The sequence below is a fragment of the Manis javanica genome, chromosome 4, assembly GCF_040802235.1.
Source record: "Manis javanica isolate MJ-LG chromosome 4, MJ_LKY, whole genome shotgun sequence".
Lineage (NCBI taxonomy): Eukaryota > Metazoa > Chordata > Mammalia > Pholidota > Manidae > Manis > Manis javanica.
The window spans coordinates 584,210-606,863 of NC_133159.1; the positions used below are offsets into that span (position 1 = coordinate 584,210).

Below are 22,654 nucleotides of genomic sequence, written 5' to 3' on the forward strand. Positions count from 1 at the left end.
GCGACGCCGGAACCCGGCGCGGGCGAAGGCGGGCGCGTTACCCAGGGGACCCCGCGATGTCAGTCTCGACCCGGAAGCACTAGTAGAAGTTCCGGTCACAGGCTCTCTTTAGAGTCCGGTCCTTCTTGGCGCGCCTACTCTTTCTACACGGAGACCCAGGAGGTTGCGAGGCTCCAGCCCCCCAAGGCTTCTAGGGCTCCGGCCGCTTCCGAGGGTGTCAGTGGGAGGCCTGCGGGCGGTGGGTGAAGGGCTGGCCCGGGCGGCAGGGCTGGGCGGGCGACCCTTCCTCCCGAGGGCCCGTGCTTGGGTGGCCAGGCCTCGGGTGGAGGGTCGCGGGTCTTGGAGGCCTGGGGCGGTGCCTGAGGGGACGAAGGGATTAGCGCTCGCGCTGGTGCGTTGTCCCCAGCCCACGTCCGGCAGCGAGATGCCGTTTGCCTGTGTCGCAAAGCGTCGGCTTGTCGTGGTCATTCCTCTCCAGGCTTCACGGAGTCAAAGCCTCCGGGTAGATATGAACGTTATGTTCCCTAAGCTTTTGCCTTCAGCATTGAGTTCACAGGGAAGAGGGGTGGCTGCAAAGCCGTGGGCCGGTCCTGTGGAAGGCAGGAGCTCCTCCAGGGATGGGGTGGGACGGGACGGGCTTTATCTTACGAACAGCGGGCAGCCGTGAGGGGCTAATGCACGAGAACCTCCTGTCTCCACTGGCCCTTCATTTCCTCATTACACGAGGCGCTTTCAGCGTTATGACTGCCGGTCTCTAGTGGTCTTAGGCACCTGACGGCAGCGCTGCTGTTGCCTCTGGGAGAGTAGCTGATGCCGTCTTGCTGTGCATTTACCCCCCACTTGTGGGCATCTGCGCCTGGAGAGGTCTCTCCCTGCGCACTAGGTGAAACCTCAGTATGGACGGGGAGGGTTCTTGACTCTGTTCGACAAAGAATTCGCTTAACAGGTTGGATGAGTGTAGGTAAGGGAGGAAGGAATTAAAGCGAGGGTGATAGTGAATGGCAGCAGACACAGGCAGAAAGCAAGGAAGAGAAGAGGGAGGAAAGAGAAGGTGGTTGGACTCCAACTTTGCATAGGGCAGATCACTTGCCAGCTCCTGAAGCCAGGGCCACCTGGTGTCCAGTGTCTGCTTGAATCTGCATGGCGTGGGAACTAAGCCCCACCACCCCAGGACTTGGGGGGAGCCGCAGAGCACTGGGTGGAGTGAGGTTATGTTCTGAGAACTTCCAAAAGCAAAGATTTTTCGAGCAGGCTACTAAAGAGCATGATAGCACAGCTGCAGTCCGGGTCACCCAGGCCACTGGCACTTGCAAGCTCAAATCAGAGAACTCAGGAGCCCTTCCCTACCTGTCTGAAGTAGGGCAGAGAGTGTGAAGACTTGTGCTTCAGCCTGTAAGACGGAATGAAATAGTGAAGTAGCTCTTTACCACCGGAGGTGGGGGTTCACGAGTTCATCTTTATCATGAAAAAGAGTTCAGAGACAAGTGCGATTGGCTTATTCAGCAAGAGTTTATTTGAAAAACAGTTCACACTCAGATGGAGTGCAGGCAGCCTCAGAGGAGGCATGCTTAAAGGTTTAGTATTTGGGTTTTTAGGATTTCAAGAATGGGGTAAAGGGCCAGGGGAGCATAGGCTGACATCTCCTGGTGTCAGTCTCTGGTGACATTATGTCACCATGCAGTCAGTCCTCTATACACTCCAAGGAATGTGTTGATCCTGTTCTTCCTCAAGATAGTGGTGACCGTCAAGCAGCAGGGACATACCATTTAGGACTGCTCACCTTACCTTAATATAGGGTCAGTTGTTGGTCAAACACCATATGTTAGGAATCTTACATCATAACTCCCTGGTTTTTAAAATGGAATCTTAGGTTTAAGGTGGAGTCCCTCCTGTTCTCACTATATTACTTATATTTCTGCATTTTTCATCATAGGAAAAATTCATCATGACACTTGTCCCATATCCCTGCTCTACCTCACTTTCACCAGGACCAGTGCAAGAACTCCTGTGGTCCTGGGTGGGGACAGGCTGGGACACTTGGAGCGACCAATGGCTACACCCAACGCAAACCTGCTCAGACAGAGGCTGCCAATGGTTTTGATGCCTGGCGAGAGGACCCTGTGGTTCCATATCAACTAGGACCAATATTGCCACCTCATCCCCTGAGTGGGCGACATGATTCCGTGCCCTACCTGCCCCGCTCCCAGGCTGGCAGCTCCAGGATGTCCTGTCTCTGCAGGCTACGGCACCACACTTTGAAGGAAGAAGGAATTTCCCAGGCAACAGCTTGTTTCTCACTGGCCCTGCCTGGACTACTTGTCCATCCCCTGGACACTGACTGGCCAGAGAAGAAAAAACTGCTGGCCCAGTCATGACACCCAGGCCTGCATGAAGGGAAGCAGGTCTGTGGCCAGAGGGGGGAAGGCACTGGGAATATAGCCTATGGTACTTTGCCACATCTCCACGTTCCTGTATCAACAAAAAGAAAAAAGAAAAGGCAGCTCCCCCACAGCAGCACATTGTGCACATAGCTTGATCCCACACAGCGAAGGGCTCTTTGTATGTGCCAGTGTCTATTCAGCAGCTATCCAGTGATGCGCACATAGCAGCCCCTTTACCAAGTGCAGAAAAAGACTCAGCCCCACACCACCAACTCCATGGTCTAGTGGCCATCATCAGACCTGGTGACAAGGGTGAGGAGGAGAGGCCTCTTAGGAGGCTGGGGTAGTAACGAGCCAGAAGAGATGCTGGCCTGCAGTGAGGACGGAGAAAAGTGGGCAGATCGAAGGACTGTCAACTGGTAGTTGGCCAGGATTTCATGGGGCTGGAGGTGGGTGTTGACGCCAAGGAAGGGACCCAGAATGACTTCCAGGGGACTGCTGGCAAAGGATGGAGGATAGCATCACCACAGGACCTGGCGTGAGCACAGGAGGAATGGAGGGAAGGTGGGCATTGCCAGATACGGGCAGAAGTCATCAGCAAGCACAGGACAACCGCTACCATGGCCTGAAGAGCTTTTTTGGAGCAGAGGATGTGAGAAAAGCTCTGGCGGGCAGAGAGCAGGTGAGGGCGCAGTGATGGGGAGGAGGGTAGGAAGTGGCCCTTGGGGGTCAAGAACCCCGGATTTTGGTTCTGGGAGATGGCTTCGGTGAGCTGCCTGAGCATAGTAGGGCCGGTTACAGAGCTTGTCAGGAGGTGACGGCTGGGGAACAATGCAGTGGAGAGGAAGGCGAGCGGATCCCAGCTCTGGAGGGAGCTCAAGATGTAAAGGAGAAGTACCGTGATTATCCAATCACTGTACTGTACATCGAAGCCAGTGTAATACTGCAATATTCCAATAAACATATTCCAATAAGACATACTCAAAGGAGAGAGGCTTGGGGGTGGAATGAGCCCCATAAGAGGGCAAAGGGTGCTCAGGACAGTGGAACGCCTCTGCATGGCAGTGGTCAGAGAAGAAAAGGGTGTAAGAAGGCTGAGGGGTGGCAGGGCTGCTATGAGGTGGTCCCATCGGGAGTGAGCATGTTGAGAAATCATTCCTGGACTTGGCTGTGAACTTAATGAGGTAGAACCCAGCCCACAGGGGCTGATCAAGACTAGATCAGGAAAGCCACCTGCCTAATGCCCTTACTGAGCTGGGAGGGTGGGAGGGAGACAGCAGGGATGATGAGGCTGGCACCCAGCATGGCTGAGGAGCTGAGCCACAGGGTACCTGCTGGAGACAAGAGGAGACTGGAGGGATAGAGGGTGAGGACAAGCACAGGCCAAGCCGGGGTCAGAGTTCAGCAGCCTGGCATAAGAGTTGCAAGAGGGGACCTCAGGCTCCGAGGAAGCACATGCATAGTTGAACCCTTGCCCTGGGCCAGTTGCACAGCAGCCAGCACTGGGCACCCAAAGTGTGTTTGCTTGATGCCAGAGAACTCAACTCAAAATGCTGACCACACAAACTTTATTCACACAATCTACGTGAGGTACTTCTGATCTGTTCCAATGAGGGAAGTCATAGCTTTTCTCTCACACCTGTTACTGAAATGAAAACAACTACAAACCAAACTTGCAAACTATTGACATAATTGTTAGCCCGTGTTAGTTACCGATCATCAGGGGGAAAAACGTTTTCTTAAGACACTCAGCCGCCCGGGGCAAGCCGTGCCAGAGCCTCTCAATGGTACCGCACCACTCTGGAAAATACACCTTCAGGTTCCTTCCCATCCCCCAAGGCAGCAGCAAAACCTTCCTGTCGTCGCCTCTGGGCCAGAGCAGCCAAAGATTTAAAAGTCTTTGGTTCATAGATGGCTAGATCCGCAAGCACTTTCCTGTTGAGCTCCACCTGGCACTGGGAAGAAAAATCAGAGCCCATGTCAGCGTCGGAAATGCATTCCCAAGAAACATGGGCAGACTGGATGCAGCCAAGTGTCCTATGGTTTGAGTCACCCTTGAGCATTTCTGCTAGCACATTCTACATGGCTCCAGGGCAGTCTCTACCCTCCCAGGACACGCAGTCTGTTTTGGTTAGTAGGTAGGGAGGGGAGAAGGGGAGTGATGAGTCTTGTCCAAGCAGGACACTGGAGAATAAAATGTGGACATAGACAATGACAAGGGGGAGGGCACCCTGCAAGAGGTGACGTGTGGAGGAGGCTGGCGTCCCGTCCTGCTGCCAGCCATGGATCTAAACACCTTGCTGAGGTCAGTGGTCATCACCAGGCAGAACTATGATGGCTGACCTGGGGTAACCCTTTACCTCGGCTTCACGTGGACATCACAGTTCCCACTTTACAAACGATGGAATGAGACACAGAAAAGGTATGTGAGACACAAGTACAGGAACCAGGAAAAAAGCAGCATTCCCAAGTCCCACAGGAGAGCGGAACCAAGTCCTATCCAGTGAAACCACAGGCGACGCCAGAAAACCAACACAACTGCAGCGAGCCCGCGGGGCAACAGCAAGGCAGGATGCGTCTGCAGGTGAGCTGCAGCTGCGCAGGGCAGGCAGCCTGCTCTCCCCCTGGGACCCGTATGCCCCAGGCAGCCTGTGTCCTGTCTGAGCCCTGGTCCCCCTGGACTTTTAAAGAAACAATCTAAGTAATCCAGAGCATAGTCACCAGGCTCAACAGTTAAGATTTTATGACACATGCTTATCTAACCCCCAGGACAATCCCCACTTTCTGACTGTATGACTTCCAACTTTGTCAGCTACCACATCTGAAATCACTTAGTGTAAAAACTTAGAAATTAAAGCTTAAAGCTAAGTTTATCTCCTTTTCTCCCTTGATAGGGAAACACCACCAGGGCTCATGTCTTGGTATCATATGCCGTTTCCAATTCTGCTACCAGCAGGACAGGGGCAGAGCAAGTGCAGTGAGTCCCCACTGCACCAAGAACCAGAACAGTGTTGGAGTGCTAACACTCCCCTGCCTGTTCTGTTGGGCCACACCAGCTGGGCCAGCTCCTGTAGCCGTTCAACATCTCAAGAGGACCACATCCTCTACCATACCTTAACTAAGTTGATAATGAATGCTGGGTACTTCAGGCCATGTTCCTGGGATGCAGCTGTAATTCGATTAATCCAGAGCTGCAGTAAGAAAACATTGAGAAGCTTAAAAACTAGTTCTTTGTTATATCCATACTTCCTAACAAAGGTTCTGACAACTAAAAGGTTTTTTTTATAAAAGCAAATGGAAAAGTAAATTTTCTCTTCAGGCAAACAGGGAGCAAAGGTTGATGCTCTTCATCCAAATGTCAGCTCTGTCTAAATGAGGGACGTCACATGCTGTAAAGCATTAATTCAACACACAATTTTAAGCACCTAGAATACAAAGAGGAACAAAAGATTCTGTGCAGACGTAGCTCAAAGTACAGAAAGGGTTCATGTGGATGAATTATGACAGCTGCCAAGGGTAGGCTACCATGAGGGGAGATGTAACAGTCTTGGAAGAGCAGGCCTGGAGGGAGGAAGGAGGGGCCTCCAGAGGACATGGCTGCAAAGGCATCCGGGTCTGTTCTGGTCACAGCAAAAGGTCTGAACACTGTAGGGATCAAGGCTAGTTAGTGGGCACAGGCCAGGAAATAATCTGGATGAGTACAGAGATGGGGAAGCCTCTGAATGGATCTGGCCTCTCAAATGGGAACTGGCGGTGGGGAGGAGTGATCCCAGGAGGATTCTCATATGCCATTCTTTACTCGAACTTAAGAATCAAGCCCACTTTCTTCCTCTACTTAAGTGGTTTCCTAGTTCATGTTTGCATCAGAATTACCCAGAGACATTACAACAGAGATTGCTAGGCTCCACCTCCAGTTTCTGATTCAGTAAGTGCAGGCAGGGCCTGAAAATCTGCACTGCTAATAAGGTCCCACAGGAGGCTGCTGCTGTAGTGGCAGCCACTGTGAGAACCTCTGTTCTCTGTAGCAGCAAAGGCGTGAGTGCCAGTAGGCACGGCTCCCAGCTCTTTGCAGGCACCTTTACAGTGACTGGATCTCACAGGGTCCTCGGAGGCAACACTATCTCTAACCCATTACGAGAAAGCAAAAGGCATAAACTAACGGGGATGCAGAAGCCCTCTGGCACACAGACCAACGGTGCAGACACAGTTTATCATGCCCTAACCCAGTGAATGAGATCTTTCTGATTTTAAAGGGTCCAAATTATGCACCCCCCAAAAATCACTCTGCCAATATTTACCAAGTGTACTCACCTAGGCCCTTGGTTATGGTATTCAATAGAACAGAAAAAAAAAATCCCACCTGAAACTTAGATGAAAGGTCCAGGAGATGAGCAATGAACCACCGACCAAGTAAACTGCATGGCATGCTGGCAAATTCAGGAGGGTAAGGGTGGTGAGGTGTTGAACAGAGCTCTCAGCCCTCCGCGACCAAGTTACAAACCGCGAATGCAAAGCGCTTGTGAGAGCCGGCCTGTCGTCTTGGGGGCGCTTATCGGAAGCCAAGAGTGGCCCCGGGGCACGTGGGTGGGTGGCCAGAGGCACCAAGGCTGTCTGGGTTCCACTTTCATTGCAGATGTGACGGGAAGCCGCCAGCGGGTTTTAGGCGGACGGGAGATGCGAGCAGCAGGCGCGAGGGTGGCTGGGCGAAGCAGGGAGGCCGGCTGTCACGGCGGCGCGGGCTTGAGAGGCGAGGAGGGAAGGGATCCGGGACCCGCCAGCTTCCGCGCGTGGGGCGGGCGGCGCGCGCGGCTTTGGACGGGTGGAGAGAGAGAAGCAAAGGACCCAAGGGCTGAGCTGCGGTTTGAACCTCGAACAGATGGGCCGGTGCAGACGCCTGCGGTGGACGGCGCGGGGAGGCCGAGGGCCGAGTGGTCCGGCCGGTCGCAAAAGCTCCCAGCTGTCCGCGCGGCAAGGGCGACCCCCGCCCGCGGCCCCCCGCCCCGCGCTCACCGTCCGCATGATCCTCTTCTTCAGTCTGCGGGCCCGCGTGCATTTCACAAACGCTCGGGTCACCGCTCTGACCGCCAACCGGTAGCAGCGATTCTTCCGTCCCCGGAAGTGCTGCGGCGCAAACGGAAAAGGGGGGTGTCAGGGGAGCCCAAGGGGTCCTGGGCAGGGGGTGGGGGCGCGGGGCGGGGGCGGCCCACTCACCCGCGCGTGCTGCAGCACCTCCTGCACCCGCCAGTAGCGGTCGGTGACGCGGTTCCGCAGCAAGAGCTGCGCGGTGAGGAAGACCATTGCGCTCGGAGGCCGGCGCCCGCGCTCAATCGCGCACGCGCCGCCGGCGCCCGAGCGCTTCCGGGCCAGCGGCAGCCGGGCAGGGACTTCCGGGGCGCCGCCACCGCCCTCGTGCGCATGCTCGCGGGGGGCGGGCTCGGGGCTCACTTCTCGCGCTATGTTACCGCGGTGCGGGTTATGCTTTGAAACGCCAAATTCTTTATTACGTGGATTTTTATCGTTATGCTACCTCCGTTAAAAAAAAATAACGAAGGGGGAGCAGAATGGGAGTGTGCAATTTCTTTATAACTTTGTAGACATAATTTTTTAAGTCACAGAAAAGTTGCAAGGCTGGTTCAAGGAAGTCTCCCATATGCTTTACCGAAGGGCACCAGCTGTTACATTTCGCTGTTTTAAATCATGCTGTAAGTATTTAAAAACACATTAGTGGGCTTTTTTTCTGGACCACTTGAGAGGCTGGAGATAGCTCAATACTTTTGAGTATTTCCTGAGAAGGAGGACATTGTCTTACAAACCACAGTAAGAGACCAACGTCGGGAGACTTAGCATTAATGCAGCACAGCACTGTCGCCTGGCCTGCAGCCCCTATTCCAGTGCTGTCGAGTGGTCTCTGCCACCCGTTTCCCCGCCCAGGACCATGTTAGGTCTACCTTTTAGTCTTAAGCCTCGGCCTTTCTTCTCTTTCTTGACCTTGGCATTCTTGAAGAATTCGGGTTATTTTGTAGAATGTCTCAAATTGAGTTTGCTTCCCTATGGTTAGGATCAGGTTATACATTTTTGGCAGAATGCTGCAGAAATTTCAGTTGAGCCTTGAACAACACGGGTCTTCGGGGCGCCAACCCCCCCCCCCCGGTAGAAAATCTGCATATAAATTATGACTCCCCAAAATTTTACTGATTGCTTACTGTTGACCAGAGCCTTACCAATAACATAAACAGTCGATTAACATGTATTTTGTATATTGCATGCATAATATACTGTATTCTTTCAAGAAAGTAAGCTAGAGGAAATAAAATGGTTTTTTTTCAAATGGTTGCATGTACCCCCGTAATTTTCCAATATAGTTATTGAAAAAAACGTGCATGTAAGTTGACCCTCAAGGTTCAAACCCTCGTTGTTCAAGGGTCAACTATGTATTTCATCCTCATCTCATGGTATCAGAAGGCCATTATGGCAGCCTATCCCAACATGGATGATGTCAGCTTTGACCACTTGATTAAGGTATTGTTTGCCAGGTTTCTTTACCATTTTTATGTTTGTAACTAATAAATAGCTGTAGAGAAATACTTTGTGAATTCATGACAGGCCTTCCTGTAAGACATGGAGATAGGGGTAGGACTACAGAGGTGTATCATGTAATGCCTGTTAGAGAGGGCCTCAAATGGGATGCAGACTGGACAACATCTTGGCTAACCCAATAGTTCTGAAGCAAAGTCTGCCTATTAGAGAATGTTGTGTTGGGCAGAAATGGACAGACCCCAGTGCCTTTTGCTGTGCTCAGTGGTATTTGGGGCTGCCAGGAAAAGCATGCTGTCAGCTGTGGTGGACATGGAGCTAAATGGCCAGTGTAGTCTGGAATGAATACCTGCGGAGCACCCCTGTGTGACCTCAGGCTCTGAGACTGAACAAATACCCTGCTCCTTGTCAGGTTTGCACTCACTCTTTGAGCATCCATTGTTGATTCTCTAACTGCATCATTCTTTCCACATATATTGGCATTCTGCTTAAAGAACAGCCTTCCTTTTTAGAGGTACAATCTTAGGGTATGTTAGAACAGTGGGAAGGGGATGTTTGAGTAAAAGAAGGAAGTGACTGATGGAACCAGGCAGATAGCAGATGCACAGGACCTGATGCACATCTGGTATAGTCAGGAAGAGCAAAAATGCCAATGTGGTTGGAGTGGAGCAAGTGAGGGTCCCGGGGCAGTCCCCTGTACCTCCATGAGCAACTTGGAGGCGGAAATGGAAGCTAATGAGCATATATAGGGCTTGAATCTCATGTAAGGACTTTGAGGTTTGGTTACCACGTCACATTCAGGCCTCCCCACAGCATGGCCGCTTCAGGGCAGTCAAACTGCTTACAGAGCAGCTGCAGGGCATGGCGATACAGAAGGAAAACTTATTGCCATCTGGGCCCACCCTGAAAAGTCGCACAGCATCACTTTGGCAGACTCTGGTGGCCCAAATAGTCACATCTGTGAACACATCATATGCCACGAATGGCCTTCACTCTCCATAAAAGGGAGCCATTGGGGGTGTTTTGAGCAGGAGGGTAGCATCAGCCAATTTATTAAATAAGATTACAGCTACTGTTTTATGCATGGACTACTGGGAGGCAGGGGCTGAAGCAGGAAGACCAGTGAGGCTGGAGGCTGGCTTGGCTGTGCGATATTCCAGGCACGGCTGACGGTGGCTTGGTCCATAGGGGACATGAGATAGAGCAGGCAAATGGGACAAGTGTCATGTCATTGCGAAACCTACTTAGCCTGCGAAATGGGCCCAGCTTATTCTTTAAGGTAATCTATAGGCTGTTCTTCCTCTCCCAGCCCTTAGTCAATTAAGTAACTTTGTAACTAGGACAGGAGATAAACTTCCTAAGTGTAAATGAATCTATTGGGTAAAGAATGCTGAGATCTGGATCAACACAGTCACCTGAATAACCCTATTTTTAAGACAAAACTTCAAAGGAATTATGAATCACCTGTGTACATCATGCTTTATGCTGACCCCTACCCAAAAGTTCCTGTAAAACCCCAAGCCCTAAACCCTTATGCACACTTTCTCTCTGAGGTCACCTGCATACATCAGAGTGTGTACTGTCTTATCAGATAAGCTTTCTTGTTGCATAAGCTGATTGCACTTGTCTCCAAACTATTCTCCTTGATGAAGACAAGAACTCTCCAACCTCCACCTCTGGTGGTAAATGTCTTTGTCACGTTGCTTGTTTCATTCAGCTTTCTAGTCTCAACACAGTACTTTTCTCTCTCCCTGTTTTGTTTCAGACCAGCAGGGAAGTGGAAATTCTCAGGACATAAATGCACTCTATCCAGTGCTCTGTGGCTCCCACAAATCCTGGGGTGGTGGGGACTTAGTTCCCACATTGTGCACATCCAAGCGGACATTGGACACTAGGTGACTGGCTTTAGGAGTTGGCAAGGGACCTGCCCTGCGCTGAGCAGTTCAGGGAGCTGCTCCTTCTTCCCTCTGCTCCCCCTTTCTCTGTACTGCCTGGATGGCTGCTGACATTGGCTCCTACTCTCACTTTAATGAATTCCTTTCTTGCTGGCACTTGTTCCACCTAATTAAGAGTTCTTTCCCCATCAGAGTCTAAAGCCCTCCTGCAACCAGGTTGAGGTTTCACCAAGTGAGCTAGGAGAGACCTCCCCGGATGCAGCTGCCAGACAACCAGCGGGGAGGTGAGAGGCAGTGGGGCTCTGGGTGCACTCTGAGGGTAGCACCCACAGACTGTGCTAGCCAGCTGGGTAGAGGTCCACCCCGAAACTTTAAAAACTATCCTTACTCAGGACTCCAAAGGTGTCACTCCCCTTTCCCCCTGTCTCATCTCCTGTGGGTCATCTTTACCTGTTACAATAAAAGTTCTACCCCTCCATCTCGGGTCCCAAGCCTCACAAGGAGCCATCTCTCCCTTTCCTGGGCCCCCACATGCAGCCCATCACTAAGTCCAAAGGGCTCTGCCTGCTTCCCCCACCTCCACTGCTACGCAGCCATCTTGCAGTCCCCTAGTGCCTCCCATGCCAGATACAGTCCACTCTGCACTTGGCAGGCTCCTTGAACCCAGCAGCACACGTCACATGTCCTCAAACTCCCTGAAGCCTTTGCTGCCCTGGGGTAGGATCCGAGCCCACCCATGGCCCCGGCAGAGGTACTAATTTGGCACAACTCTCATGTTTGAAAGATGAAATCTGACCTGCAAAGCTGTCCTTACAGAGAAACTTTACTTTTAAATGGAATAATGGCAATGGGTCTCCACACAGAATACAGAAATGGGCAATTAGAGACGATTGTCCTCCTGTTTCTCTTGCGCCACGGGATTTTTGATTCATGGTTGAGGGCCAACAGGCGGAGGTTGGTGCCACTGAAAGAAGCTTCTCATAACTTCTGCTTCTGAGAGAAGGGGCCACAGCGGGCAGCACAGCATTAGCGGGCAGAAGCAGGAAAGATGGGCAGCCCAGACCAGAGCCTTTATGGGGATTCCCACCGGTAGGCCAGGGGGCAGTTAGGGCTGGCTTGTTTGATAAGCCTGGTGGGCCTGGGTGCACAGGGGCCATCCCTAGTGGGTTGGTGCCTGGACCTGGCAGGTTAGGTCAGGGGGGCAGGCTGAGTGTGTGAGATAGGTGGTTTGGGTTAGGGACTCTGGGTCAGAGGAAGTGTTAGCGAATGTGTCCTGTGATTAATCGATGCCAACAAATCGTGGATCTAAGAGACACAGGAAGAATGCCCCAGGGTCCCGAGAGCAACTGAGCAGCAGCCCAGGGCAGATGGACCATGGGGAGACTGGCAGGTTTGGGTCAGTCTGTCCCCATGGCTCAGTCTCTCTGCCAGTGTGCGTGGGGCAGGCTGGAGCCACTGCAGGGGCACGGGCCCGGGCCACTGCCCCCTTCTCCTCCCAGAACCTGTGGCTGCTCTCCCCTCCATCCAAGCAGGCAGGCCCAGGGGAGAGGAGCCTGGCACACACCCTCAGCCCAGGGGACAGGAGCCTGGCACGTACAAGGCTGTGGAAGCCCACGGAGCCATCTGTTGTCCTGGCTGTGTGGGCTTGGCTTGGAAGTGAGAAGCTCAGGGACCCTGGGGCTGTGGTTCCCTAGAACTCCAGTTCTCCAAAGACCTCAGACACCAAGCCCTGGGCCACCTCACCCCACCGTGTCCTCAGAGTGGGGCTGGCCCCTCGGCTCAACAAAAGCTCTGTGGTGGGGCCATGGCCACGCTCCATGGCAAGGTGCAGGGGGGTCTTGCAGAGCCAGCCAGCGGCGTTGACCTGTGCACCGCTGTCCAGGAGGTGGCTGGTGACCTCCACATGGCCTCCCCGAGCAGCATGGTGCAGGGGTGTGAGGCCCAGTAAGTCCTGGGTATCCACCTCAGCTCCCCAGGCTGCTAGCAGTTGGACGGCCTGCAGGTGTCCCCTGGCCGCAGCCCTGTGGAGGGCTGAACGGCCATGCCAGTCCTTGAGGCGTGGATCTGCCCCGTGGTCAAGCAGCACCTCCATGTCCTGGGAGAAGGAGGGCAGAGGGCAGGGGCTGGTGGTGAGAGGCTGAAGCCCCACGGTGTTTGCCTGACCCACACCTCATCTATCCTCCGCCTCCTAGCTGCCTCTTTGTCCACACTGCTTCCCCATTTGGTGAGTGAGCCAGTGCCCATGGCACCCTGGAGGAGCTCTGCATGGAGAGTCCCATGTCCCCCTAATCATTTCTCATACCAGACCCAGCACGAGCATCACCTGCCGCCGCTCCACGCCCCCTGGGGGCTGGCTGGACTCCAGCACACTCGTGGGGCTCAGCAAATATTTATTTGTGCTGGCCACCCAGAATGAAGCCGGAGTGCCGGGCCGGGCGCCCTCCCGGGTTCCAGAGGCGAGGCTGCGCTCCACCGTGGTGGCCAGCCCCCCACGCCACCCTCCCACCCTACAGGCTGGAGCGGAGAGCGCCAGCTCGTCCCCCCCCAACGCTGCCCCAGCGGTCTGCTCGTCTGCGCCCGCCCCGCAGCGGGGTCGGGGTGGTGCAGCCCTGGAGGCGGCCGGGACGTACCTGCAGGCGGCCCAGGCCCGCTGCCAGGCCGAGCGCTGTGGCCCCTGCGCCGTCCCGGGCGTCTACCCGCGCCCCACACACCAGGAGGAGGCGCAGCGCCGCCACGCGCCCAGCCGCGGCTGCCACGATCAGGGCGCCGTCCAGGCCCTCGCCGGCCGCCGCCAGCAGCTCGAGCACAGGCAGCTGGCCGCCCGCGGCCGCCCAGTGCGCCGCGGTCCAGCCGCGTGCATCCGCGGCCCCGGGGCCCGGGCCGGGTGCGCCCAACAGGCGCCCGGCCAGCAGCGTGCGGCCCAGCGCGGCGGCCCAGTGCAGCGGCGTGAGGCCTGCCCCCGAGCGCGCCTCCGCCGGGGCCCCGCGCCGCAGCAGCAGCTCGGCCACCTGCGAGTGCCCGTGCCAGGCGGCCTCGTGCAGGGGCGTGCGCCCCGCCCGGTCGGCAGCCCCCACGGGCGCCCCGCGCCGCAGAAGCAGACGCACCAGGGGCACGTGGCCGCGCAGCACGGCCAGGTGGAGCGGGGTCCGACCCGCACGATCCCTGCGCAAGGGGGTTGGGGGTGCGTGTGGGCGAAGGCACGGGTGGTTCGTTGGCTGAAGGGGCCCCCACCGCTGCCCTGCCCAGGAAGGGACCTGCTGCTTTTGCCAGTGAAGGGCTGACTCCCCTGCCCAGAGAAGGGACCGCCCCAACCGCCTAAAAGGACCCCTTCACCCCAGCCCCCACTGATGGAAGTTCCCGGTTGAGCGCTGGGTCTCACCTCTCTGCCACACTGGCCCCTTGCTGCAGCAGCTGGGTCACCAGGCCCGGGTGACCCCTCCACACAGCCTGCAGCAGGTGCCCGCAGGCCTGTGGAGCCCTGGGCCCCTCCGTCTCAGCTCGCGGGGCTTCCTCGGAGCCCAGCTCCACCCACCGCAGCTCCTGCTCTGCCTCTGCCCCGGCCTCTGCTGGGCCCTGCTCCCCGGGCGCAGAGCTCCCGGAGTCCATCTGGGAGGAACAGGAATCCTTGGCGGATGCTGGAAGGCATGTGTGCCGGCTCCAGCCCGTGTGTCCCCGGTCTGACACAGGACCTCTCTCCCTGGTGGGGGAGCGGCCCACCACGTAGCCTGAGGGGCTTGGCTCCCAGTTACCCCTAGAGGCAGCCAGCCTGAGCGCTCTGTCCTCCGGCTGGGGGGCCTCTCCATGCCACCCCCCACCCAGTTCCTACAGCCTGGTGGTCCTCTCATGAAACCCCTCCTGAAGGGGAGCAGGTGGTGGCGTCTAGTCTGGGAGGGCTGGGAGGCTAGAGCTGCAGTCGTCTGTGTGTTGGTGGTGGTTGGGGGACTGGGGAGCAGAGCTGCCTCCTGGGCCAGGCTGACACCTACTTCCCCACACTGTTTACCCAGTGACTTAAGGGGAGGCCCTGCCTGCTCCCTTCCAGCAGGTCCTGCCCTGGCACCCTCTCTCCCCTGACAACTGGTAGGGCCCCTGGTGTGGCCTCCCTCCTGGGAGACAAAGACCAGGCAGGCAGGAACAAGCCCGGGAGGACGGCCCCTCCCACAGCACAGCCTGTGATGTGCCAGGACTTGCCCCCAGGGAGCAGTGCCTTCCCAAGGGTCTTTCCCTCAGGCCCCTTCCCTCACCTGTCCTGGCTGGCTAAGACCACCTCTCTGTGCGGGAGCCTGGCCTCTCTCCTGATTCCAGACTCAGGTGGCATACAGGGCGGGGTGGGACCCTTCCCCCTGACAGATGCTAGGACAGAAGGTTGGCACAGATGCCAGGCTGCTCAGACAGGGGGTAGAGGATAGAAACCCCTGGGAAGCAGGTTGATGCAAGCCAGTGAGGGCTGTGAGGAGGCCCCGCAGTGGGAGGACGGAGCCTGGCCAGGGAGGGGCTCAGAGGAGGGGCCTCTCCATGTGGAAGGTGGAGAAGTGACCCCGCCGAAGGGGGTGAGTGAGGCTGCCGGGGTCGGCGTCTTGATTCTGCTGCCCCGGCCCTGAGGGCGCCTTGCTGTCCTCCAGTCTCAGATAATATCGCCTGCCCAGAGCCCAGACAGGACAAGGTGTGGTGACCCCGGCAGCCTCTCTCCTCCAGCCGCTCTTTGTGACTGTCTACCAGGGAGCAGTACAGCTTCGGGGCAGCTGTTTCCACCCTAGCCCCCTCCATCCTCTGCCTCCAGCCCACCCTCCTCCCAGGAATGAGGTGTCCTGATGCCCCCGCCCTGTCCCCCATCCTGGGAGGGTTAACAGAGCCTTGGCTGTGCCCCTACTTCCTTAGTGAGCAGCCCTTCCAGGTGCCAGGTCCCAAAGGTGGGTCTGCAGGCAAGGGGCTGAGGGTCCTCATCCCACCCCCACGCCCATGGGTCCACCCCATGAGCCTCAGTCACTGCTCACGGGGCACCTCCCTAGAGGGGCCCTTGAACCTGACCTCCTATCTGAAGCAACCTTGTTCCTAACCCTGTTTTATTTTCGTCTTAGCGCTTACCACCTCATGGAGGTACCTGTCTATTTTGTTTTGAACATCTACCTTCCTCTTCTGGAATGAAGGCTCCATGAGGGTGCATCACACAGGCTGGCAGTTCCAGCTGGTAAAGAAGCAATACGCCCTGGGTGGACTTGGGTGGTGAACCGCTTAAGCAGTCTGCGAAATCAGGAGGAGCAGAGGTGTCGGCTCTCTGCTCCCCTGGTCCCAGAATGACACCAAAAGAACCAGGTCAGATGACAGAGGGCATGGAAGACATGGGTACCCACTGCTGGGGAGCCACTGTGCAGCAGCTGTACCCTGGGTTATGGTGGAAAGGCCCATACCTCATCGGAGCCAGGGACGCCTAGAAGCCACCTGGAATCCGCCTCTGATAGGCCTACTGAAGGGGAAGGGCAGTGCAAGCTGTGTGGGGCCTGTGGCAAAGGGCGCTGCAGCCGGCTCACTTGGCCTCTGTGGACTCATGCAGGGCTGTAGGGGCGCCCGCGCAGACCCATTCCCCGTTGGGGGGGAGGCCTCCGTTGGCCTCATTCAAAACCACAGAGCCTAGAGCAGTCGGGGCCCAGGGGCAGCTCAGTGAGGCTTTGCTGAACAAGGAACTGAAAGGACTGAGGGCCTGAGGAGAGGGTGGGACCTAGAAATGAGGCAGGACTGGTACCCGCACCATCTGAACTCTGTCTACCCAAACGCCATCATCTGCAGCACTTGTCGCCCCAACTTCACCATCTGAATAAGTGAACACCTACTCTGAGATGTGGGCATGTATATGCCATTGAGAATAGGTAAGTGGGTGTGGGCTGGGCAGCGGGGCTTGGGGGCCTGGCGCTGCTGCAGGGGAGCCTCAGCCTTGCTGAGGGGGTGGGCCGCGGGCTTGCTGCCTTCCCTGCGCTGAGCAGAGCTGCTGCCATGTTCCCGTTCATCCCTATCTGAAGGGAGTTGGTGAGCGTTGGAAGCATGGAAAATGTTAGTGGAAAGGTTGGAGGGGAGAGAGCCAGCTGTGGAAGGAGGTGTGAAAGGGTAACCTTCCCCTCCCGGTCTGTTCAGCTCCCAGACAACCCGCTCAGTTTGTGTCAGCTAGTCTCCCGAGTGGTGTTCGGAGCCCATGTGTTGCGCGTGGGACCCCAGGGGACTGACAGGAGTTACCAGCAGCTTAGTTAACACTTGAGTAAATTTGTTGGGATTTTCTGAAGGGCTGGGACTAATTTTCCCGACTGGAAACAACAGAATACATGTTCCACTGTTTTCAGGATGGTGTGGATTGCAGCACAAAGGGTTCCTGTAATCATAGCTGCTCTATGAACTCCCACTGCAGATAAAATGAGAGTTCCTGTGGCCAGGATTCTCACCTGGCCGTGGTTGACTAGCTCACTGCACACCTGTGGGCACTTCATGGCTGGTGACTCTATAAAAAGAGCTCTGCCCAGTGCTCTGGGCGACACGGTGGCAGGGCTACAAGGCTGCAGGAGAGCAGAGCAGAGGCTGGAGTGGTGGCTAGTGCCGAGGACAGAGGCCCAGAGGATGGCTGTGTGGGATGACTGTGCAGAGAGGCCCAGAGGACGGCTGTGCAGACAGAGGCGCCCAGAGGCAAGGGGAGAGACTAGCTTGCTGCCTGCAGACTTGCTCTGAGTGAAAGGGATTTTAGTGACTGACCTGCCACCTGGAAATAACGTTTGGGTATGACCCTTTCACCCCAAGAACGTTCTACTGTCATTTATTTGGTCACACTGAATCCATAGCAAACTTGCCTGGGGCTGAAACCCATTGGCAAGACACCCACCTTGTGCACTATGCATTGCACATTGCCCTCAACAGCCTTAAGGGGGGAGCACCCAGTGTCTTACAGAAGCTGAGTGGGGCCAGGTTGGGGGATAAGGGGGCCAGCAGGGGCTATGGCTGGGAAATAGGGTAGGTGACAGCTGCATGGCAGCCACTGATGGAGTGGCTGTCAGAGTCAAGATCTATGGAATGAAGTCATCATGTTGGGGAGCTGGAAAGGGGGGTGGGAGGGACCAGAAGGGAGGAGGGCCCCTGTGCAGGGACAGCTGTGCCAGCCCCGACCAGAGCACACAGGAGCTGGCTGGGGAGACTGGCCGGGGCCAGAATTGTGGTTGCCTGGCAGAGGGAGGCCTGGCAGTGGGGGAAACTGAGGCAGGGGTGTGGCTCTGGTAACTGGAGGTCAGTCCTGGACCTACCTGGAGGGTCCTGCCCTTCAGCAGGGTCCACTACCTGGCTGCTGGGGTCTGGGCGGGGGTCTGACCTGGGGGTCTCAGTCCTGCTTTCTGCCTGCACCTCTGAGCCCCCCAGGCCTGCTGCCTGAGACAGGATGAGTGAACAGGAGAGGGAGACAGAGGAGGATGAAGGAGGGGGCACTTCAGACACGGCACCCATGCTGCCTGGAAGGCTGCCTGGCCGCCAGGCCTCAGCCCTGCTGTCCCCAGGGTGGGCAGGCCTGGTGGCCCACAGCCTGGGGACCCTGCTGCTGCCTGGCTGGGCCCTGGCCAGGCTTATGCTCCACCTGCTGCCCGCGACCGCGTTCCTGCTGGTGCTGATGCCTGCAGCTGCTGTCGTCTCCCTGGGAGTCCTGTGCCACTCAAAGGTGAGCTGAGCCCCGCAAGTGTGGGTGGGGTCCCGGGGGTGGGGGTCCTGTGGAAGTTCAGGACCCTGGGGCTGAAGGTGAATCCTCCTGCCCCCAGCATGGCCCCCTTGTCCTCAGACACATGTGCCCGTCTCTGGGGAGCCCCTTCTTCTGCCAAACCTCCCCCACTGGCCACAGAAAAAGAAGGGCTTTTGTTTGTGCCCAAGAGGACGACTCTTTCCCTCGCCTGAGGCCTCCCAGTCTTGTACCAGGGGCCACCAGGGCCTGGGCAGCTGGGCAGTAGGAAGAAGAGGGCGTTCTGGAGAAGGCTGGATGAAATTGTCAATCTTACCAGTCCACAGCCCTTCCCAGGCATGCCGCCCACCCCTAACAGAGCCCGGCCCTTGGCAATCCCCTCCTGCCCTGGGCTGCGTTTCCCCAAGTGGAATGGGCAGTGGCTTGGTCCCAGGCAGGGAAGGGGCAAGCAGATGGCCGTACCCCCTTTCTGTAGGCATAAGGCAGGGGAGGAGGATGGGACACGGGCACAGAAGAGGAGATGGTGCCAGCTGGTGCCAGCCACTGGTAGGGGTCCCGATGCCCACACAGGAAGGGCCACGGAGAGCAGAGTGGGTAGGAAAGCCAGGTGGGGTAACCGGTAGCAATCCTCTGAACCACCCTTAAAAGGACTCCTACTGGGGCCGTTTACTGTCTGGATCCCGGAACGCCCACGTTGGCGCAGCAGGTCTGGCTCGGCTCAGCCCCGGGCGGTCTGACCCACCGGTACTGCCCCGCCCCCGTCCGCGTCCACCTGCTCCCGGGCCCCCGCACTGACCGCTGCCCCGCCCCCAGGTCCACCCGGCGCCCCGCCCCTCGTGCCGCGCGCTGCTCTCAGACCGCAGCTCCGCGGCGCTCATCGCGCTCGGCTTCCTCTCGCTGCCCCCGCTGCTCGTACTCGCCTCGGCCACCCGCGCTCGCCTGGCCCGGCGCCTCCGCCCGCTGCTGCCGCCCCGCACCTGGACCCCCAGACTTCGTCGCCACCACGGGGCCAGCGACCGGGGGCGGGCGGGACGCCACCCCGACGAGGGGGAGCAGCTCTGCGCCCGGGTGTGATCCCCAGATGCCTCTCCGAAGGACCCCGCGCCCTCCAAACCCTGTAGTCGCGGTCAGGAGGGTTCTTGCGTCCCGGTCCCGGGAACCGCGCGCGCCTCGGGGCTCCGTGCGCAGTGCTCCGCCTGGCCGCGAGATGGCGCCAGACTCCCGGGCCGGTGGGCGCTTCCCCACGCTCCCCCGACCCAGCAGTCCCCCTGCCGCAGAGGCTGGGAAGCCCCCGGGGTAGGGAGGTGGCTCCCAGAGAAAGGCGGTCTCCCTGGCTTCTGCCGCAGTGGCTGCCCTGGCTCCGGCTCCCGCAGCCCCGCGGCCCCCAAGCCGGGGGAGCCGGCCGGCCTCCAGCGATTGAAAAGGCGGGCAACCCCACATTCCGACCCCGCCCTGGGCCAGGGGCGCAGCCGTGGGGCTGCAGGGCTCGGCCAGCGACCAGGGTTAGGGGTTGGATGGCCTCCACCGTGGGGGCTGCCGGTTTTCTCTGGATGATTTTATGAGCTTCTGTGTTCTGTGGTTTAAATCATGTTTCCAGTTGTGGATATGCCTCCAGTGGATGTATGCACCGTCTCCCATTTGTCCAGTTCACATCTTTCATCAGTTCCGGGGAATTCTCAGCCCTTCTCGCTTCACTTGCGCCTCGCATTTGTCCTTCCCTTCCTTGGGGAAACCCAAACGGGCGGGCGCTGCACGTTTCCTATTCCCACGTCAGATCCCCTCGCCTTTTGATTTCGCCTCTCTGCTGTCTTCCCAGCGATTTCTTCATCTCCCTCTTCCAGTCGCCCAGTTCACTGGCTGTGCTTGATCTGCGGGTCAACTCGTTTGTTTGGTTTAAACTTACTGTACTTTCATACCTAAAATTACACCTGCTGTTGATTCAAGTCTGATCATTTTTTATAGTCTCTTGCGATATGTGCAGTTATGAACTCCAGCTTCACTTTGCTTTCTTGAACATTTTACTATAATTATTTTATATTCTGTACAAAACAATTCCCATTTCTTAGTTTTTGGGGTTCTAAGTCTGTTATTTGTTGTTACCGCTGAATCTCACGAACAGCATATTGTTTCTCTGAATGTTTACTGCTTCTTAATTGTCAGCCCATACCTGTGAAAATGCTGAGGCCACACGCCTCCAGAGAGGATTCCATCTGCGACCCAGGCTCCCCCCGGGCGCCGCTCAGGTGCTGGTCTGGTGGTTGGGCTCTGCGGAGTGCTGTCCCCACCTGCTCCCGGTTGCTGCGTGGCTCTCCGTCTCTCTGTCCACGGGATCTCTGCTTTCCTATTCGATTCGTCATCCTTGGTTTCTACTCACTGTTCTAGTGGTTCACTTATTTATTTTTAGTGCTGATTTTGGGGGGAAAGGCCTTGAAGATATTTACTTCCTTGTAACCCCAGAAGTGTATTAAAAATGCAAGTTTGTTGTCGTTCATCCAGAATCTGGTGGCCGCTAAAGGTCTTTTAAAGGACCCTGCACACTGTAGGCCAGAGCTCCTCCGGTGACCAGCAGGGTCCGGGCTCAGGGCTGAGGGTCTGGTGGGGCCCAGGGCTCATTCTGTATCTGTGAACAGAGCCAGGGGGTGACTGGCTCAGCTCCAGCAGGCCTTGGGGTTTTCCAATTGTCTGCGCCGTCAGAAAGGAGCCTGGCTGACTGCCCAGCGCCCAAGGGTAGCTTCCCCTGGTCCGAAGCCGCCTTCCTTCCCCTCCTGCCCAGGCGTCTAGGATGAGGACTCCCCTGAGGGCGGCCTGGCTCTGGAGTCATCAAAACAACAGCTGGGCCTGGTGGGGGTAGGGAGGCCACCGTGCAGAGCTCAGCTGCCTGAGCCTGCCAGTTCCTAAGGTGGGCCCCAGCCTCCCAGGCCTGCCCGGAGGCCCCACAGAGTCCCCAGCTGGCCCCAGCTCTGCCTCACCCACTCACAAAAAGAACACCTGTGGGGGACCGTGGGAGGCTCACAGAAGGGGCCTAGGCATCTGCTTTTAGGGGCCAGCTGTCAAGAAAGTGGAGGGTGGAGGCACTCCACTACTGGGTGGGCTGGGCAGAGACTTCCACTTTGGGTGAGAAGGTTCTTACCCCAGATGGGCAGGCCCCTGATGTGTAGAACATGCCTGGTCACTGGGGACCCTCCACCACGTGGGTGGGTGTGTGGCCTGTCTGTCTGTGGGCATTATGTGTGTGTGAACATGTGCATGCGTGCATCCCGTCTGCTTCCTCTCCCTCCTCGGGCAGGGGTGTTGTCCCAACCCCCTGGGCAAGGAGATTGGGCTCTGCAAGGCTCCCTGACCTGCCTAAAGTCATTTATTAATTCACAAAATATTTCCTAGGAACTCAGGTGCCTGCAGGCACACCCTCAGACAACATGAGCAGCTAGGAAAGGTCCAGGGGATTTGGCAGTTCCGTCCCCCAAGCCTGCACCCAAACCAGGCGTAAACCCTGCCCTACCCAGGCATGTGGGCCAGGCAAGGGTGCCGGGGTGCGTGGGCTGGTAGGAACAGGCAGAGCCTGCGCTGGCCCTGAAGGCTAGGGCCCCTCCCCCTGGTCCCTGGGCCCCAGCCGACCACTGGGGACCCCCACCAAGGTGTTGACAAAGATCTGTCTCTCCCTACTCTCTCCTTCCAGGTACAGGCCTGCCTGGACTCTGCCTGGGGCTGGGACAAGGTGCCATGCCCATCTCCCTTACCGAAGGTTCTAGCAGAGGGAGCCCGAGCTAGAGGCCCTGCTCCGGAAGGGCCCACTAGTCCACGCCCTGCCCAGGCTGAGAACCCCAGAGTGTCCTGGATGCCTGCCTTCCTCTCTGCCTCCCAGCCCCTGCCCCTTAGGCTCTGCCTCTGGGCCTTCCACTGGCGCCCTCCACTTCCACAGGCATCTCCTGCAAGGCCCCTGCACAGGCCGTGGGCCCCACCCTCTCTGTCCCCTAGGCCTCTCTTCTGCCCTCACACAGGGGCCTGCCCCTACACCATGATCTTGGCACTTTCTGTAGCTCCCGCCCATCTGACCTGATGTGGCCCCTCCCTCCACAGGGAAAATAAGTAGACAGGCATCTTTGCAAGCATGCCACTGCCCATCTAGCCTGGCAACATTGGGCTCTGGGGCTATA

At 57.2% G+C, this 22,654-nt stretch overlaps 3 protein-coding genes and 1 long non-coding RNA gene across 5 annotated transcripts; 2 read left to right on the forward strand and 2 right to left on the reverse strand.

Moving 5' to 3' along the window:
* The first annotated feature begins 10 nt into the window (after positions 1-10).
* Positions 11-3,361, forward strand: LOC108387350 (uncharacterized). Its single transcript, XR_001850793.3, has 2 exons — positions 11-502; positions 1,934-3,361. It is a non-coding gene; the product is annotated as an uncharacterized lncRNA (long non-coding RNA).
* A 571-nt stretch (positions 3,362-3,932) lies between these two features.
* Positions 3,933-7,752, reverse strand: MRPL20 (mitochondrial ribosomal protein L20). Of its 2 annotated transcripts, XM_037000107.2 has the most exons (4): positions 7,593-7,752; positions 7,392-7,502; positions 5,495-5,572; positions 3,933-4,336 (listed from the first exon to the last, which is right to left on the reverse strand). In XM_037000107.2, the coding sequence occupies exons 1-4, from the start codon at positions 7,677-7,679 to the stop codon at positions 4,163-4,165; spliced, it is 450 nt and encodes a 149-aa protein (XP_036856002.1). In that variant the 5' UTR covers positions 7,680-7,752; the 3' UTR covers positions 3,933-4,162. The 2 variants fall into 2 exon arrangements, with proteins under 2 accessions (XP_036856002.1, XP_036856003.1); XM_037000108.2 differs by lacking the exon at positions 5,495-5,572.
* Positions 7,753-11,660: 3,908 nt separating this feature from the next.
* On the reverse strand, positions 11,661-15,310 carry ANKRD65 (ankyrin repeat domain 65). The gene is made up of 3 exons (XM_037000106.2): positions 14,190-15,310; positions 13,441-13,972; positions 11,661-12,905 (listed from the first exon to the last, which is right to left on the reverse strand). Exons 1-3 carry the CDS (start codon positions 14,414-14,416, stop codon positions 12,501-12,503), a joined length of 1,164 nt encoding a protein of 387 aa, XP_036856001.2. The 5' UTR covers positions 14,417-15,310; the 3' UTR covers positions 11,661-12,500.
* Positions 15,311-18,197: 2,887 nt separating this feature from the next.
* On the forward strand, positions 18,198-20,998 carry TMEM278 (transmembrane protein 278). The gene is made up of 2 exons (XM_017645585.3): positions 18,198-18,485; positions 19,314-20,998. The coding sequence occupies exons 1-2, from the start codon at positions 18,213-18,215 to the stop codon at positions 19,572-19,574; spliced, it is 534 nt and encodes a 177-aa protein (XP_017501074.3). The 5' UTR covers positions 18,198-18,212; the 3' UTR covers positions 19,575-20,998.
* The last annotated feature ends 1,656 nt before the right edge of the window (positions 20,999-22,654 follow it).